General features: G+C 43.8%; 1 protein-coding gene across 2 annotated transcripts; it reads left to right on the top strand.

The window, feature by feature from the left end:
- The first annotated feature begins 5,396 nt into the window (after window positions 1-5,396).
- Window positions 5,397-15,054, top strand: ITM2A (integral membrane protein 2A). 2 transcript variants are annotated; one of them, XM_040572795.1, is made up of 6 exons: window positions 5,397-5,574; window positions 8,897-9,028; window positions 9,252-9,440; window positions 10,084-10,194; window positions 11,333-11,483; window positions 13,961-15,054. In XM_040572795.1, exons 1-6 carry the CDS (start codon window positions 5,491-5,493, stop codon window positions 14,047-14,049), a joined length of 756 nt encoding a protein of 251 aa, XP_040428729.1. In that variant the 5' UTR covers window positions 5,397-5,490; the 3' UTR covers window positions 14,050-15,054. The 2 variants fall into 2 exon arrangements, with proteins under 2 accessions (XP_040428729.1, XP_040428728.1); XM_040572794.1 differs by having other exon boundaries at window positions 5,410-5,574; window positions 13,937-15,054.
- Window positions 15,055-17,794: the final 2,740 nt, after the last annotated feature.

The raw sequence follows: 17,794 nt of genomic DNA, 5'->3' as shown, positions 1-17,794 counted from the left end.
TCTCTGCAGGCAGTATTTTCATTATGCCAGACAAGAGCTGTGTGCAGAGCTATATCGACACGTCCCAAAGTACAACCGCACGTAACTAGTCCAACAAGCTGCACCAGGCAGTGCACAGTTCTGACAGTGCATTAGGGATCTCTGCCAACACAGCTCTGTTGATTTGGGAAGATGATCATACGGCCGCAACATACGCATGGCTCTAGCTTAACTGCACTTGTAGGCGAGCACGCCGAGCTCAGTACAGCTTCATAAAACATAGCCAAACAAGCTGCACCTGTGTCCGTGCTTGCACCAGAGCTAAGTTCAACCTAAGCCTGTGTTCACAAGCACAGTCAACGCGTGGTTGTTTTGCTGATGTTGATAAGCGAGGCTGGACATTGCAGCAATGCCTGCCAGGCCCCGGCTGGGGGGTGGAGGTGTGGGCTGTGCTGCTGCTGCGCTGCATTCCTGCACAGGGGCTCTGCCACCGCCCCACCGCCACTGCGAGCAGGCGGGGGGGTAGGACACAGAGAAAATGCCAAGGATGGAGGGGTGGGGTTAACCCCAGCACTTTCCCATTTAGGGTGCCTAATAAGTAACAGCCCCATGGTTCTTGCTTAGGCTGGGGTCCCTCGCCCGAAGCAGCCCCAGGCAGGTGGACTCACGGGATGGTGCCATCGAGCGGCAGAGCGGACTGAGCCTCAGCAAGCCCACCTTGGCCAGAGGGAGAATTGCTGGGGCATACAGTCCATCTGGGTGGTTCTGGGGGAAAGCAAAAAGGGGGGACCTGAGATGACACCCCTCAATGCCCAGGTAAACAATAATCTCTGTCCAAAAATGCCTATTTGGTCAGTTCAGTAGAAGATAGCTTGAGCTTTGAGTGTTTATTGCTTTTCCTCTAATAACAGAGTTTAGCAATGCTTTTTTAGACCTGCCAAGACGCTGGGGCCCTCACATCCCTCTGGTGTAATTCTGCTTGCTTCACTGCAGTTACACCAGAGGTGAATCCGGCCCTTTAGTCACTGGGGTTGCTGATCACTCTGGGCATGCTGCTTGCTTTGCAGATTTTCTGGAGGACTGGAATTTCTTGCAGAATTCTGCTCTGTGAGGCATCTGCTGTGTGGGCAGCCGGGTCCTCTGCACTGCTCAGTCTGAGCACAGTCATTAGAGGATATGCTGTTGACGTTGCTGCTTGGTCGGTAATCACCCCTCCGTCTCTGTCTCCTTGAGGCTCACTTTTCTGCTCATCACTTCCGCAGTTTGTCACTACAGAGAAAATGGGCTCCTGACTTTCTCCTGAATGCAAATAGGCTACTTTGCGTTTAGCTAATATTCTTGTTATAGTATTTGGTAATGAGGTGATCAGCAGAAATGAGTAATGTTTGCTGGCTTTGCCACAGATATTAATCTAATGCTGCTGTAACAAAGAAAAGCACTCCGGGAAGTCAGTGGAGCAAGCACAGTAATCTCTGTCCAGAAACTGGTATCTTCAGTCAAAGGCCCAAATTCATCACAACCCAGGGGAAAAACCTTTCCCCTGTGAAAGTTTGTATTGGCAGCTGGCAGCGTGGCAGTTTTGCAGTCTGAAGTGCTGATAGGTTCCTTATCAACAGCCTTATAAACACGAGTGAGGTAGAAATGCAGGGACCAAAAGAGGAAAGAACCACGATCTCTGATTTGAGAAGCAGTGAAGACAGCGAATATCAGAGCTAGGGAGTGAAGGAAAACAGGCTGAGGAGATGAGGAAGGAGGAAGTCTTACAAAGAGGGATGAAAAGGACCAGAGTTTAAAAACAGAACTTCAAGTATCTGGGTAACTATAAACAGTCAAAATTAGGGAAGGTTTCCTTTTGTAAACGTTAGCACCCTTGTAGCTTCTCTTTCATTTTTAATGGTCTTATGTGATGTACTTATTACTTACCTTTTGTTGCCCTTTTTTCAGCGACTATGCTACTTGTAAAAAAAAAAATCATTTGATAGATATAGTGTATATTTAAAACTGTTATCAATTACTTGTATTAATTATTGTTTCTCTGTGTGCTACCTTGATTCCAGGCTGGGGCTCAGCACTGCAATGCTCCTGTATGTGTATTTAATAAGGGCCAGCCACTGTACATGTGAATTTGTGTAAAGGGCAGGAAGAGTACCAAGCCCCTGCTGCCTGAATGTGCACTTCAGTACTTAGCTATGTACATGGTTTTCAGTCTAACAAAAAACTTAAACACATGCTTAATATTAAGCTGTGAGTGACCATTGAAATGTAAAGCGTGTGCTTACATGTCTTGCCAGACTGCAGCCCTCTTGATCATACTTTTGTTTGAACTAGAACAATGCACATGACTGAAGACTGTGCACACACGTAGTGCCTTCTACTTCAAAGCCTGAGAATACGAGCTATGACAAATGTAATACCATATTGTTCCCAAAAGGTAAAAAAGCATTCTGCTGGCATACATAAGAAGGAGATAGAATAAACATGAACACGCTTTGAAGCTTGTGGTTTTTAAAAAGTACATCAGAATAGTTTATAAACTCCTACTCATTGAAAATTAGTTTTAGTGCTACAGCAGGGTTGCTCAAAAAGATGGTTCAAGTGACGTTATCTGCTGAATCAATGATTGGCTCAATAAAACATACTACTGCACATTACAATTAATATTCTTAGACTGTCTGGTCTACTTATGTCATCACTACCACTAAAATGAGAGGTGTCCATGTTTAATATCACTTTTAAGAGACGTGGTTCACAGCAATTCATGAGCAGGCTTAAAGGCAACAGAATCATAGCCAATACGGCACACCCGTTCACCCTTCTTTCTGGCCAAATTCCTCCAGTCTCTAAGACAATCCAATCTGTACATTTGTTACAATTTAGAGCAGTATTGCTTTAACGTTACAAATCCAGAAGAATTAAAAAGATAATTAAGGATAAGGGGATTACCTCTTGCCTTTCAAGGTGATTAAGATGATCACCTGAATAAATACCAAAATAAATAAATAAATAAATAAATCAATAAACGAATAAGCCCAGGATGCTTTAGTAGAAAGAAAATCAAAGACATTACTAAATTCAAAAGAATAAGTGATGCTACTTGTTTAGATGTCTTGGAATTTCCAAGCCTAAACTAGAGCCAACATGTGGGAAAAGTCTGAAAGAAAACTGGGCCAGTACTAAGAGGCTAATACAAAAGCATTTTACAGACAAAATGATGAAGTCACCCATGGAGATCTCTAATATTTATTCGGTAGAACAGCCTGATGATTTCAGGATGGCAAAAAAATTGAATTGCCTTATGTCTGTGCATCTCAGGGTGGAATTTGTCTTCCCAGGCCTGTTACTTCACATTACAGCTGGTCTACAAAATACAATCAGAATGTTGTACAATGAGTTTTATATGGAAGGAAAAGTTACTGACTAAATTGACAGCTATTATCAGTGCATAAGGATAGGAAAAAATTGTCTGATGATACTGGAATAATTTTTTCCTGAACATTGCACATTTAAAGAAGTTTTGAACATATTAAGATCATTTTTTCTGTAAGTTGTCACAGATGCTACAAACAGAAATGAAAAGAAAAAAAAAAAAGATGAATCTTACGACAGTTCCAGTTTTGAAAATTCAGTGAATTCAGGTTAAAAAAAAAAAATATGTATTTGAATTGTTATCTGAGCACAGTCTTTCAAGGTGCATCCATCCCTTGCAGTGCATCACAGGATGTAGACAGTGAAGCAAGCAGGATGTACAGACACTAGCCTTGATAAATAGCAAGGGTCTATTCCAGCTTTATTTCTGTGTCCTTTTTTTAAGTAAAGGTGTTGGGTAATTGGAAAATAAAGTCAATTTGGTTAAGCACAAAATAATTAGCCTAGATTGAGATACCGAAAATTTCTCATATAATAGATAAACTGTCAGTTTATAGAGCACAGATATTGCATTGGCCACACAGGAAATGTATCTAATCTCTTTTTAAATCTGTGTTTTAAGGACTATGCTAATAGTATGCTTTAACTCATTCTTAACATGCTAAGGCTATAAAGTATGAAAATTAAATTTTAGCTGATTTCTTGGCAAAATGAGGTAAAAGTGTTTTCTGTTACTAGACAAAGTCAGGTTAAATAAACATAAAAGACTGTTCTTCTCTGAACGAAGTCAAAGTCAAAATTCTTACTAACATGAAAGGCGGCAATATCAAACCTATGATCTTGAAAGGAAATAACAGTGATATTGCATCTGTAGAATAACAGGAACATGCTTTGAATGCTGGAATACACACTGCATTTTGTTTACACTTAGAAGAATTACTTATTGCAATATTTGCATAGTGTTCAGTTCTGTTTAATTACAGCTGTCTGCGGGGAAGAGTTCAATGGGATAGGCACCAGATTCAAAACAGATTTCTTTCAAGAGCCGTAAAGTCAAATTCCAATGAGGCTGACACAGACTTTCATCATATGAAGGAGAAGATGGTTTCAGACATTCTAACATACGAAGCCTTTTCTTCTTCTCCCCCGTTGGAGACATTAATGAATGGTGATGTCTTGTCTGTCTTCTAGCCTCCTTAGGCCATATTTCATAGGAGACGGGAGGTGGCTGTTGGTGCACTTGACTAAAAATATCCCACCCCAGTGCCATGCTGAGTATGGCCCCGAGACGCCTCCTTTTCACTGGTGATGTGCTCTGGGGGCAAACACATAATATTAATCATTTATGGGATTACCCACTTGAGCAGTGTGCAGAGAGGGGCCCAGATAAAAGGAAGGAGGCTGGGGGATCGTGCAGCGGGTGCCATCTCCCTGCTACTGTCCCCTCACCGCGTGCTACCACGTCACTGGTAGCCTCTCCCAGATTTTAGGCCATTTTTAGGATGCAGGTGTTTTAAGGCAGCGGTGAGGTCTGTACCCTTGCCTGCAAGGCTCCAGGTGCGGCTGTGGAGCTGTATGAACCCCAGTGGGGAGAAACCATGGTGCTTCTGGAAGGCTCCCTGACAGCATGGGTTGCTCGATGAGGCCTGTGCTGAGGGCTGGGGAGGCAGATCGGCCTTGACATGGGGGATAGGTGAGACGCTGTGCCCATCTCACCACCCAGGTGCCCCGGTGACTGGTTTATCCCCCGCAGGGTGCCCGCAGGGTGCCATCCTGCCGCGTATTCCCACAGCACCCCCACAGACGGCGGCGTCAGGCACCCTCACGGAGCTTTCGGCACCCCGTTTAATGGCGCCTGTGCTGCGTGGACCTTACAGCACCCCGTGCAATGGCGGTGCCTGTGCTTCCTTGTACTTCATTCACCACTTTCTGGGGGCAAGCAGCGTGGTTTTAGGGCTGAAAAGGGACTTTGGCACACTGACGGCCCCACGCAGAGGCGGGCGCTCCCCCCCACCCCGGCTCTGCAGGGGGCGGAGCTGCGCGGAGGCCCCGCCCCCTTGACCGGAGGGGGCGTGTCCACGGCGCTCAGGCCCCGCCCCGCCGGCCGGAGCCCGTTGAGCGGCGGAACGCGGCGGCGGCGGAGCCATGGTGAAGATCGCCTTCAGCTCCCCCTTCGCGCAGAAGGACGGCGCCAAGAAGGAGGCGGCCGAGGCGCTGGTGGCCGACAGGGTGCGGGCAGCGGGGCTCGGCGGGGGGCGAGGGCTGAGAGGGCGAGGAGGCGGTGAAGGAGGGCGAGGAGGAGGAGGAGGAGGAGGAGGAAGCGGCCGCCGCCATTTTGTGACGGCTGCCGGCGCTCCGGGTGCGGGGTCCCCTCACGGTCCCCTCACGGTTTCGGCCGCTCGGGCGGCTTCCGGGCGGCTGCCAGGCGGCTGCCAGCGCCTCCCGGCAGGGCTGCGGGGCCCCGGGGCGCGGCGCTGCGGGTGCGGGGCCGCTGCTGCCGGGCCGGAGCTGCGGAGGTTGCGGCGGAGCGCTGGAAATAGAAACCCGGCGCCCTGCGGTTGGCTTTTCCTTCCCGGCCGCCCGCTGTCGCGCTGCTGACTCGCGCTGAACTTTGCAAGTTTGTGGGAGGCTTTGTTTTGGAGGTGCCTCGCGTAGCTGCCAGCGGTTTCAGTCAGCTGGAGGCCGGCCGCTAGGTAAATAAGGCGGGAGGTCTAGAAGAGCACCGCGGGCTGAGTTTATTCCTCATCGTGGAGAGGAGCTGTTGTGTTTTGGGTTTTAACCGACTAGTAACCCTGCGCACGCCGCCAGGAGCCGTGCCCTCACCTGGAGGAGCCTCCTCTCGAAACGGGGAAGGCTGTGCCGTGGCGTTGCTGCCCAGCGGGCTCCCTCGAGCTGCCCGAGCCGTGCCCCGTACGGCTACCGCCACAGCACCGGCTGCAGGTCGAGGAGGAAGCTGAGAAACTGTGCGCAGAGGGCAAGCTCCAAATTAGAGAGGTCAACTAGTTCCTTGTAGGACAAACTCATCGGCTGCTCCTCAGGCAGCTTTTGCTGTGCGTGTCTTCAGCGGCCTCTGCCACGCAGCTTCTGAGCGCAGCCCTAACGTTGTCTTATGCCCTCCCTTCTATTCTCATGATAGCTAAACTCCTTCAGTTTAGAAGCAACTTGCACTGTTTTGTCATGCACACCACAGTATTCTCGGTCAGTCTGTGTGTGCATACGTGTCTGACTATTTTTCTAATATCTCTTCACTCTGACTTCAGGGCATGCAAACAGCGAGGTCACAACTCTCCTTGAAGACAAACTTGTTGTAATGCTTATTCTTTTGATGGGATATTTGTGGAGAGCAAACAAGCTTAATGGCTAACGTTGGTTGAAACAGCACAGCAAAAGTCCCCTGGACTACCTGCACCAAACCCTTGAGCTTGCAGAGTGCTCTCCTTGCAGATACTTTGGAGTGGACTGTGTCAACAGCGTCTCTTGACCTAGCTGCCCATGTTAACAGGAGTGATTTCTTTCCTCCGTTATGCCTAGTTTTCTTTGCTTGTCACCGCACAGCTTAGAACTGCATTTTCCTTGCAGGTATTTTATTGCTCATATTGGTTTTGAGCAGAGGCTGTGTAACCTGTTGGAGCAAAGTCTTGGAATTGTGTTCTCTTATCAGCTATGTCAACTCGGTCGTCTGAGATCCAGGCTTCTGACATTGCTTTTTAATATGATAAATAGCTTGGCTTTGTTTGAAACAAGTGTGGCGCAAGTGTAGCTACTTAGCCCTTGACATCATCCGAGCGCTGGGACGTCTGTAGTGCTGGAACCTGGTGCAGGCTGCTGCGTTCAGCTAATGATAGGCCTTACTAACGATGAGTAAGGAACGGCGAGGTGGAGGAGATGGCAGAACACGATGAGAACAGAACCAGCCTTGATCTTAAAACCAAGCTAGCTCTGAAAGATGGCTTCCACATAACGACGTGTAAATGTGGCATAATTCTGACATGAAACTAGTTTAGTTTTTTTGTTTTGACAAACACTTAACCAGCCAATTGGAGCAGCTTATGTCTTGCTGAACCAACGCTTTTCTGTTTGGAGGATGAGAGAGTGGAATGTAGGAGTGTTGACTTTCACTAAACAGAGTGTTTTTTTGTTTCGTTAGTTGCATAGCTGATGTGTTTGACTTTTACACTGCTATATCTTGCTGAGCATGGAAATATGTGCAGCCTTTGTAAAAATACTGTGACTTGTTCTGATCACAGGTCACTTTGATGTATTGTGTTGTACAGGAGCGCAAATAAGGGGACCAGAATTAGGAATGGCCATGGAGGCAGCTGTGCTGAATCTAGGAACAGCACAGAGGAAAAACTTTCTTTTTTTTTTTGCACCCCACGTGAAATCATTTTATTTTATTTTTTTTACATTTTGAATTGAAAGAGCAGGTTGTGAAAGCCAACTGTTAAATGCTGTAGTCATGAATCATTAAATGGACTATGTGCCAAACATGTAGGTTATCTAAGTATTTGTGGCTTTTTTCTTTCTTCGTAGACCTAAAGAGTTTATTTGTCCAGGTGAATGTCTATTCTGTTTGCCTAGGATTTGACAGTGCTTTTGTTCTTCTCTCAACCTTGCTTGTGTGGGCTTTTTGACTGAAAGCCTAGGAAGGCGCCTAAAGAACAGGGCTTTAAAATGTGTCGTTCAGATATCGCCACTAACTCTGGATCGGCATTACACAAGTGATCCCCGTGTTATGTAATGGTGAGAGTTGTTTCCCTTGGCTGCAGTCCTCTGTCTGAAAGCGCACCAGGAAAAAACAAGTCAGTGAACTATAGGCTTTTCGGCTGCTGTATACAAGATGTTACTCAACCTTCCACCAAGGGAGTAGGATTTTGAAGCTGCAAGGTAGGATGTACCACAGGAGTTTATTCTTATTTGACATAATTTGAAGCTGTGCTTGAGCTGATGAGTAGTTCTCTTTCGCAGTGAACGTGCATATTCTGAGAAAGTTCTGAAACCCAAATGTGGGATTTATGTCAGATGTCTCTTTCCCAACTAATAGACAAAATTGCGTCTTAGCTTCCTGTGTTAGTCCAGCTCTGTTAAGAACAGTAATGCTATTTTTCTTCCATCTGATGGAGGAGAAGAAGATAGGAAGTAGGCTTTGGGAACACTGTGTTCCTGAAAATGACCTTGCTCTACAAATGTTGCTTTCCTTGTACAATATTGTGGCTGCAGCACTGTATCTATTGTTACAGTTATTTAAATTTCTTACAGCTCAAATAGTTTCTTTTTCAAATAGCTACGGTTTCTGGACAGAGGTTTGCCTAGAAAGATTATTGTAATGAAGGAAATATCCTCTATTCAGCGCTGTGTGAAAACACATCTTGATATGATACAGCAGTATTTCATGGAAGTGCTTTCTTACTTTATGATGCTTGACTTCTCAGCACACACCTAGAGGAAATAGAATCGTCGGGTTGTAGGTCAAAGTGAAGCACTTGGTAGGTGTCTACTTTAAATTATGGGCGGCTACACTTTTTCAGTTCTTATCCTTCTCTGTTTAAAGGATCCGGAAGTTGCCACACACGGAGGTGAAAACTCCTCTGGAAGATGTCTGTTGACTCTGCTGGGCTTAGCGTTCATCTTGGCAGGAGTTGTCGTCGGTGGAGCCTGCATCTACAAGTACTTCATGCCTAAGGTAGTGTGAAAGTTCTTTTTAAGCATCGCTAAACAAAAAGTGCAACAATAAATGGATTACCTCTGTAATAGAAATCTTTTGGTAACTGGGACCTTAAGGCTTCTGTACCCTTTATAAAAGCTTCAGGTCTCAGACTTGCACTGCTTTGTAACAGATGTTGGAAGTGTGGTTTTAAAGCAATATTCACTGTAAAAAAAATAACTAATCTTGCTCTTACTTTCAGCATAAGGTGTACCGTGGCGAAATGTGTTACTTTGAAAATGAAAACCGGGATCGTGCTGTGGAACCGTATTTCCTCCCTATTGCCGAAGAAGCTGACATTCGGGAAGATGATAACATAGCCATCATCGATGTGCCTGTTCCGAAATTCTCAGACAGTGATCCAGCTGCGATTGTCCATGACTTTGATAGGGTAAGTACATGTGCAGCAGTAAGAAATAACCAGTTCACAGCTCACTGGGAAACTAGAGAGAATGCTAGTCAGGATAGCTCCAAGGTTTTCGTTCCTGAGACCTGTATATGCAGGTGATTTTGGCTGAGTGCTCTGCAAAGTTATATTTAAAAAAAAATAGTGGGGGGGGAGAGGGCAGATTATGTTGGTAATTCTAGTCTCCGCATTTTTTGCACCCAGTGGTAAGGATGAAGTGACTAGGAAGACCTTAATGCTTTGTCTGAACAATTACTTGTAGACAACGATCACTTACCAGCAGTTGGATTCCTCTTGTCTGTACTGTTCTTAATTGGACTCCTTCAGTTATGACAGCACACTGCCAAGTACTTTCTCTGTAGTGATAGAAACTTTACTCTTGTTAAGAATTATGACAAACTGCTTTTATAGTCAACTCCCAGTTCTGTTGTAAAGTGTAACTAACAACTTTGGAAAAGTGATAATAGCTAAGTTCTTACATTGGAGACTTGTATCAAAGCAGTGCATTCAGCCAGCTGTTCACGAGCTTCATCTTTTTGAAGTTACTTCTTAGACTTTGTAGAACTGTGTGCTAATAATCAAAAAGCCACGATTAATCAGTTGAAAACCTTTTTTCCCTCCAAAACAGCTTTTGACGGCATATCTTGACTTGCAACTGGGTAACTGCTATGTGATTCCGTTGAACACGTCCATAGTTATGCCACCAAGGAATTTGATGGATCTCTTTGCAAAACTGGCGGTATGTGGAGACTTGGTTGTTTAGTTATGCTGACGAGAGAATTCCTGATAAGAATGCTGGATGTTGCTCCTGAACTACAATCTTTTGCTAGAACAGTCCTCTTGCCATCGAAGTACATAATCCCCCTGGCTCAGTCACTGTACTAAAGTTAAGGCCAGCTGTCAGTGTATATTATGTTGAGTAGGTTCATGGGAAATGCTCTTATTAATACATAGCTTTATGAAAGCTGAAAGCAACCAGTAAATAAGGTTAAATTTAGCTATTATAAAGCAGTTTGATGAAGCTCCAAGTGTCATTGAAAGCCTAAACCTCAAAGTTGCCTCTGGAAAGCTCACTTGCCCTGCGAGTTTTAATGAAAAGAACAATTGTTCTGTTTTACTGGCACTGTAGTTAGGAGCTCACCGCAAGCATTTTGACTGTCCAGTGACTAAAAGTGGTATTCTTCCAAGAAGGCAGGCTTGTCTTATGGGTCAAGCTGATAGAGCTTGCTGCTACTTCCAAATTAAATGCGATACTGAACTATCGTGTGTCGAGCGTACTTTTTAAAAAAGTCATCGACCCCCCAACATCTAATGCTAGGTGCCACCTGATGTAGCTTAGCTCATTTATTTTTTTTTTAGCTTAATGAAGATCAGCTTTGTGTGTCCCCTTGCCCCTGCTTTTAGGAGTTGATCGTGGGGGGTGGCAAGTTTATTTCAATAGTGCTATAACATTTTGGTGAAGACTTCATTTTTCATGTTTGAGGCAATTATACCTAATACAAAGAAAAAAACCAACATGACCTACAAAAGTTAAGTATTATGAAAGTTTCCCTGTTTTATCTGCAATCTTTGTTGCATACAAATAAACTTAAACAGGTTCTCTTAATGTTTCCTTCATATGAAGCAAGCAATTTGCAAAGCACTTGAAAGCAGAGTTAAGATTAACTGCACTCTACTTGAATGTAATTGCAACTGTTTGACATGGCCTTTGTCAGTTTTTAACTTCTCTGGTGTGCAACTCTTCAAGACTAGCATATCTTTAATATTAAACAGATGGAAAGCTGAAATCTAGGCTTCAAGTCCTTCCAAAGAAAATTAAAAAAAAAAGTGTCAATTGTTACTGTTATAGTATATCTCAAGGTATTTTCTCTTTTTAGACTGGTTCTTACCTGCCTCAGACTTACCTAGTCCGTGAAGAAATGGTGGTTACGGAGGAGATAGATAATGTATCTGATCTGGGTATCTTCATTTACCAACTCTGTGTTGGAAAAGAGACTTTCAGACTTCAGCGCAGAGACCAGATAACAGGTAAGTTTCCTTCTGTTTAAAAAAAACAACAACAAACAAACAAAAAAAACCTCCTATTGGAGTAGGGAAAGGGTAAATACACCGTCAGGGTTTTTAGAGCTGGAAATCTGCGTGTTCAGCGTAACTTCTGAGCTGAGGCTACTGTTAGAACTGATGGATATTTTTTCCCTATTTTCAAATACAAGTCTAAGTTTCAGTCAAGCATGGTGAGAGAAGCTTTTGGTTACAGAGTTAGAAGTTAAGTGCCCAAAACAGGTTTGAACATAAGCAAATCTGTTCCATTTTTCTGGTTGAAGCCATAGATTAGTTTGGCCTAAAAACTCATGCAGTCAATCAGATTATGTGGGTCTCTGTAGGTGTTGATTACTCTTTCACTGTCCTTTCTGAAACTGGGTTGCAGGAGCATCAAATAACAACATCATCTTCTTGTTCATTTGCTCTGAAAAATACTGAACATTAGATCTGGACATCCCAGACTTCTCCTCTGAAAGAGGAAGAGCACATCATGGGAACTTCTGAGCTCCATTTCTGCTTCGCATGTCTCTTTGTGCCACCCCTAGCCATTCTGTGAAAAAGGAATGAATTTGTGTCAGTGGTTTGACATATTGGAAGGAGGCCTGAAGTACAGAAATGTGATGCTATGGATTTTAGTTCATTGTAGTTCTCAAACCATTTAGTCTGCTGCTCTCATCAAATGCGGAGCAAACTAATCCTTTGTCAGTTACTGCCTTTCAGAATGCAAATGATGGGTTTGTCAGAACTCTCTGCTCTAGTTTTCCTGCCAAACTCTTGGGCAAGATTTTCCTCTCCCCAGTTACAGCTTGCAGCGTCAGGAGCCACATCTGCTGTTTGCTAGAGACTACGTCCTGTTACTACAAGACGGAAGGCTCTGTATGTGGCAACATAAAACAGTGGTCCTAAATAGCAAAAGCAGATGAAGAAACAGTAAATGTTCCTTTTATGGGAGGGAGAGGCATGTGTCAGAGCTGTTGTGAACAAGTCTGAACTGACTGCTCTTGTGTCTGAAAGACTGTAGCCTACTGACAGTACTGCAGAGAGTGTTTTGCAGTGTTTCCTTAAGATCATCTTGCTATAGCATGTTTCAATTCATGTTGCTGACAGCTCTGCTGCACGGTAAATGACTTCCACAGAAGACTTCCACAAAAGGATTCTAACAAGCGAACAATGCCCCTTAGTACAGTTTCTTTCCTGTAACTGACCTTGTTTTGCCCTTGGTAGGGGGAGAAACTTCTAGTAAAATGGAGGAACGCTGCTGAGGAGAAAACTGTTCTTGCTTTCCAGATTAGATTTCTAGCACACCTTTCTTCAAGTATGCGCAAAACCAGGCCAACTTAAATAATTAGACTGCAGTGGATAAACTCCTGTAAACCGTGTGGAGAAGACTGTTCACTTAGCTGATGCTGCATTTGCACTCAGATTTTGTGGAGTTTGTGGAGTGGTTTGTTAGATCAGACGGTTCTGAGGCAGTTCCCTGGAGGCCTAAGTGAAGGCGTGAGAGACTGGACAGGTCTTCCTGACTGTTCAATGTGTGTATCCAGTTGGATAGCCATTGGAAACTTCTTAGCTAAGATAGAGGTGAATTGAGGAGCTAATAGTCCAGCTGTTAAGTGTTTACAAAACAAAACAGTACCCCGCTGTGTTTGATTTAGGAGAATGCTTGTGGGCTTCTATGGATAGCTTTGCTTGCATGCTCTGAACAATTCTGTGCTTATTAAACAAGCTTAAAGCTTTCTTCTCTAATTCTTGTATACCCATGTGCTTCAATCAGCTTGTCTTTGATTGCAGGACTACCATATTCTCTTGTCCCCTATTAAAGCTTCACAGCTGATAGAGGTGAACTGCCTGTATCAGATCCAGTGCTGGCATGTCCCAGAATAGAGAAAATCACCTTAGTAGTGTTAGGAAAAAACTTCAATAAGACCATCAGCTGAGTGGTAAATCCTCATCTCTCTTCCCGTGTGAAGACTGTGCTATAGAATCACTCTTTGTTAATGCATACTGGGGTGGAGAGAAGTGCTGATAAAGAACTATTTTTTTACGCTTTTTTTTTTTTTACCCCTCACCTTTTTAGAGTTTTTCAGCTCTTTCCCTGTAATTTCAGTTGTCTTTGCCTTACTTTCCTTTGTGGTTAGGAAGGGCTATGAGAAACAATCTGTTCAGTGTTCTGTCACTGAAGTAATTACAGGATGCTAGGTAAAATGACAGTATCTTGCTTTATCCTCTGTCTGTATCTAGCCTCCTCTTAAGTTGTCACTGTTCTGAGAATGGGGGAGGTTTTCTGATGGAAAACCAGCCCGTATCCAGCTCAAATGGTAATTCGTGGGTGTAAAAACACTATGCACAGAATGATTGTATTTCATTGTTGTTTGTAATGACTTCAACAAAACCTGTAAATACTTGCTGCAAAGTTACAGGTCTCTTGCTTTACTTAGGCCCTCATCTTGTCTCGTCCCCAGGTCTGCAGAAACGTTCAGCGGAGAACTGTCACTCAATCAGACACTTTGAAAACTCTTTCGTTGTTGAAACAAAGATCTGTCAACAGTGAAAGGCATTGGATGGGAGGTGACTAGTTCACACCTTCATTGAGAAGTCTCACCATTAGATGTCGACTTCTTAAATTAAAATGTGCAGTGATAATCAAAAGCCTTATGCATTTTCTGTGTATTGCTTGTGTTTCAGAAGACAGTCACCATTTCAGCTTTCTTTGATCCTTGGTATACCTATTCTTAGTTTTCTGTAGAATTTAAATTTGAGTAAGGTGTTTTGGTTTTGTTTGTTGGTTTTGTTTTTATTTTTTTTTTCCAGAAGGGTAACATCAGTTTATCCATTGAATGTGTGTGATCTACAGTAATCTGGGAATGGCAGAAAAACATATATACAGAAGTGTTAACTGACTCCTTGGCTGGAACCAGTTCTGTTCACCTTAACTTTCACAGGATGATTAACGTATTAATAATCTGTGGTTTGCACATCTTGTGTAGTTCTGTAGAGTAGCTCTGCACTCAGTCTCCTGGCTAAAAACCTCCTGATGCATATCATTAAAGGTTTGTTTTAACATCCATGTGTGAAGCATGTAAAATCCAACCTCAGTGATCACAAACCTCTAACACTACCCTTTCTTTTTGTGCAATTACTGTATTGAATTCGTATGTATATTTGGAACCTTCCCTGAGCTTACACTTAATTCTTCTACCTTTGTTTGGTTTTGTGGTATTTAGTTCTTAGATTCAGATCGAGTTGCTCTTAAAGCTTGTCAGTATTTTGGTTATGAGTTGGTTTATCCTGTAACTTTCTATTTCAAGAATCTGTTCTGGTAATAGCTCACTTGTGAATGTGACTGTAGTTGTAAACTTAAACTACTGGCTTATACAAGCTTTTTAGATCAACTTTTTATGAGCAAGTAGCATTACTACTGCAGTCAGAGCATTGTTCCTTTTTTGAAGGCTGTAGTATAAAGGCAGCGAAGACATAGCATCCTGCAGTTGATGAGAGTTTTATTAAGGGACTTTATATTGGCATAAATTCTGCAACCCTGTAATAAATGTTTCTCTAAAAATTCGGTGTTTGTGTGACTTCCTGGTGCTCAGAAGCAGAGGCCACTACGCAGGTATATGGGCCGTGAGGGAGAAGTGAGGGTTGTGGGTCTGGGGTAGCATTCGGTTTTCTCCCTTCTTCCCCCTACCTCCTTCAGTCCGTGAAGCCTGATTTCCTCTTCCTGTTAACTGTGGAAATGCTTTGTAGTGCAAAACAAACTTGAGGAACAGAGGGAGGAAAAGATGCATCACTACAAACTTGATCCCCCGCGGTGTAGTTGTTAGTGAAGCTTAGTGCTACTAGAAGTTGAATTCATTGTGCAGGCTTCCTAGCACGAGGGCAGCACCTCTCAGTTGTGGTACAGTGAAGAAAACTGGGTGAATTATAGCACACATCTTTCAACGTTGTTGAGGAGGCTGGTGGCCAACAGTATGCTTGTGTTACTGTATTTATGGCCGTGCTCATGAGATGAGTCCTTTCAGTATATCATAACTCCAAGACAGCAGAGGATTAATCAACATCTTACTGAAGCACCTTTCAGCTTTTACCAGCTTTAAGCACAGAGGTAGGAGACGGTAAGATTTCTATTAGTCTGATTGCTCAAAGAGCTGAAGTATGTATCGAACCCTTCTGGCTTTCCTGGAAAATATGTGACTTCTACAGCTGGAAGTAAAACAATAAGCAGGCTTTCTGCGCTGAGAACTAGCGAGTAAAATGCCACTATAGGAGAAGCTCCTCTGTCATTGTGAAAGTGTGCGGGGGAAAGGAGTAGACCAGCTCTGGGGCAGTAGGGAATTTTGTTGTTTTGTCTTGGAAATTAACACAGCTCTTCTCCCTAGTTATAGGGCAATGCAGAGCACATGTCCCAAAACCAGAGCTTTGCTCTCTTTGTAATCAGAGCATTTGTCTGTAAAATAGTAAGTATGGTGTGTTTGTGTCCTTACCTTTGTTACTGAACTACAGTGCTGTAGAAATCTCTTAATTTGTTAGAGTGCTAGGTGTGTTTTACCAGGGGAAGCAGTAGAAACTTGTCAGCGCGGCTGCAGACTTGCTGTGTGCTTGGACAAGTTACTGTGGCGAAGATTTCCGGATCGTCTGAGAGGATATCGAGGGTGGGGTGGTTGTCTGGTTTGGTTTGGTAGTGGGAAGATTTATAATGAGTTAGTTGCAGAGAGCAAGAGCATCTGACTGCAGCATTAAGCTTTGGCTTTATTGAAAACAGAGACGGTAATTCTTCCTTCCAGCTCTGAGCAGCTGTTTGGGGAGAGCTCTCAGTGTACGAGCCTTTAACCTGCTGCCTATCTTCAGACACGTAGCAGGAATGCAAGAAATGCTTCCAGATAGGCTGCAGCGGTTTCTCTTACCTTTGCCTGGTAAAGACTTTAGAAGAATGAAGTCAGTTCCTTAAAAACCTATTAGATGTTCTAGGCAATGAGCCAGCGTATTGAAAGGAACACATTGTTCTCCTTACCTCCCTAGTGCTCTGTCTTTGAGAAAGTAGAGCTGCAGTTTCAGCCGTGCGGGCGGTGTGCTGGGCTCGTGGTCCGGCCCTAATCGCCTTGTGCTGCGGACAGGCATTCCGATCAAAGGGCTGCCGCTGCAAGGTGGCTTCTAAGAAGATCCTGGGAATGCTGCTTATTTCCAGATCCTGTATCTTTGAGGAGCTCCTGCATTCAGCTCTCTGGTCTGCAGGAGTCAGAAGGCTGCCTTGCACCGGTAGGTGGCACAGTCAGCAAGCCCTTGTGCTTCTGAGCTGCCCGGGGCTGGGCGGTAAGGTACACATAACGGGTAAAAAACTCGGTGCCTCAGCACGGGCTGGGCACTGGTAGGTGACTCAAACTGACACTGTACCTATTTAGGCTGAAACAGGGGTTTCCAGGTAACTACTGTAACTAAACATAAACGTGGTTTGGTGCAGGCTTCCTTCAGCTGGTGTTGAGTCTTTGCTTTTAGGCGTAGCTCATCTTTACTGAAGAACTACTTTATAACAGTAATGTGTAAATGTGTGAAATACTACTTAATGTCTGAGTGAGACTGTGCTTCAAACATGAGTGTCGTAACTGGAGGGATAATATTGCCAAGATGCAAATGCAAACTCACTTACAGTAGTGGCTTGTTTTTACAAGTGTGCTGACTAAAAAAGTAATCAGTGTGCCCAGGACAATCAGCAGCCTCTGTGCACTTGCGTACAGACATTTGTCTTTATGCTAGCTTGCAGGTTATCTTTTATGATATTGTTTTTAAACTAAAGCTTTAAATACCTTTACAAATGTTAAAATGGATTCCAGTGCTTTGGATGATTCATCTTCCAGCACTACCTTTGAGTTTTTACAAGTTTATTTGTTCTCTGATCAGGAAGACACGTGAGAAAATGGCAAGTAAGAGCAAACGAGTTTGTTAGTCGGGGCAGATGCTGTTGACCATTGCAGAAGCCTGAAGGCTTTCTGTTTGAATGTGACCCGTAAGATGCAGGCAGCTGGTGGTGGTGTGAGTGGCAGGCAGACATTGCCATTCGAGGAGATGCTACCCTACACTAGAACTTCAGGTTCTTCTTCATCCTGATTTTGTGGTTCAAAACAAAACAAAACAAACAAGCAAACCAAAAACCATAGGAATTAAGTTGTTGTTTGCTTGTATAAATACCTTGAGATGAAGATCCAAGTAAGGAAAAATGGGGACAGTGATGAAACATTCAAAAGACATACAGAGGCCTCAGCATGATATGAAATTAATTAGAGCTTTAGCACCTCAGACTT

Source organism: Cygnus olor, chromosome 13 (assembly GCF_009769625.2).
Source record: "Cygnus olor isolate bCygOlo1 chromosome 13, bCygOlo1.pri.v2, whole genome shotgun sequence".
In the NCBI taxonomy this organism is placed as follows: Eukaryota; Metazoa; Chordata; class Aves; order Anseriformes; family Anatidae; genus Cygnus; species Cygnus olor.
The sequence above is the reverse complement of the archived record's forward strand: the minus strand, read 5'-3'. Positions and strand labels throughout refer to the sequence as shown.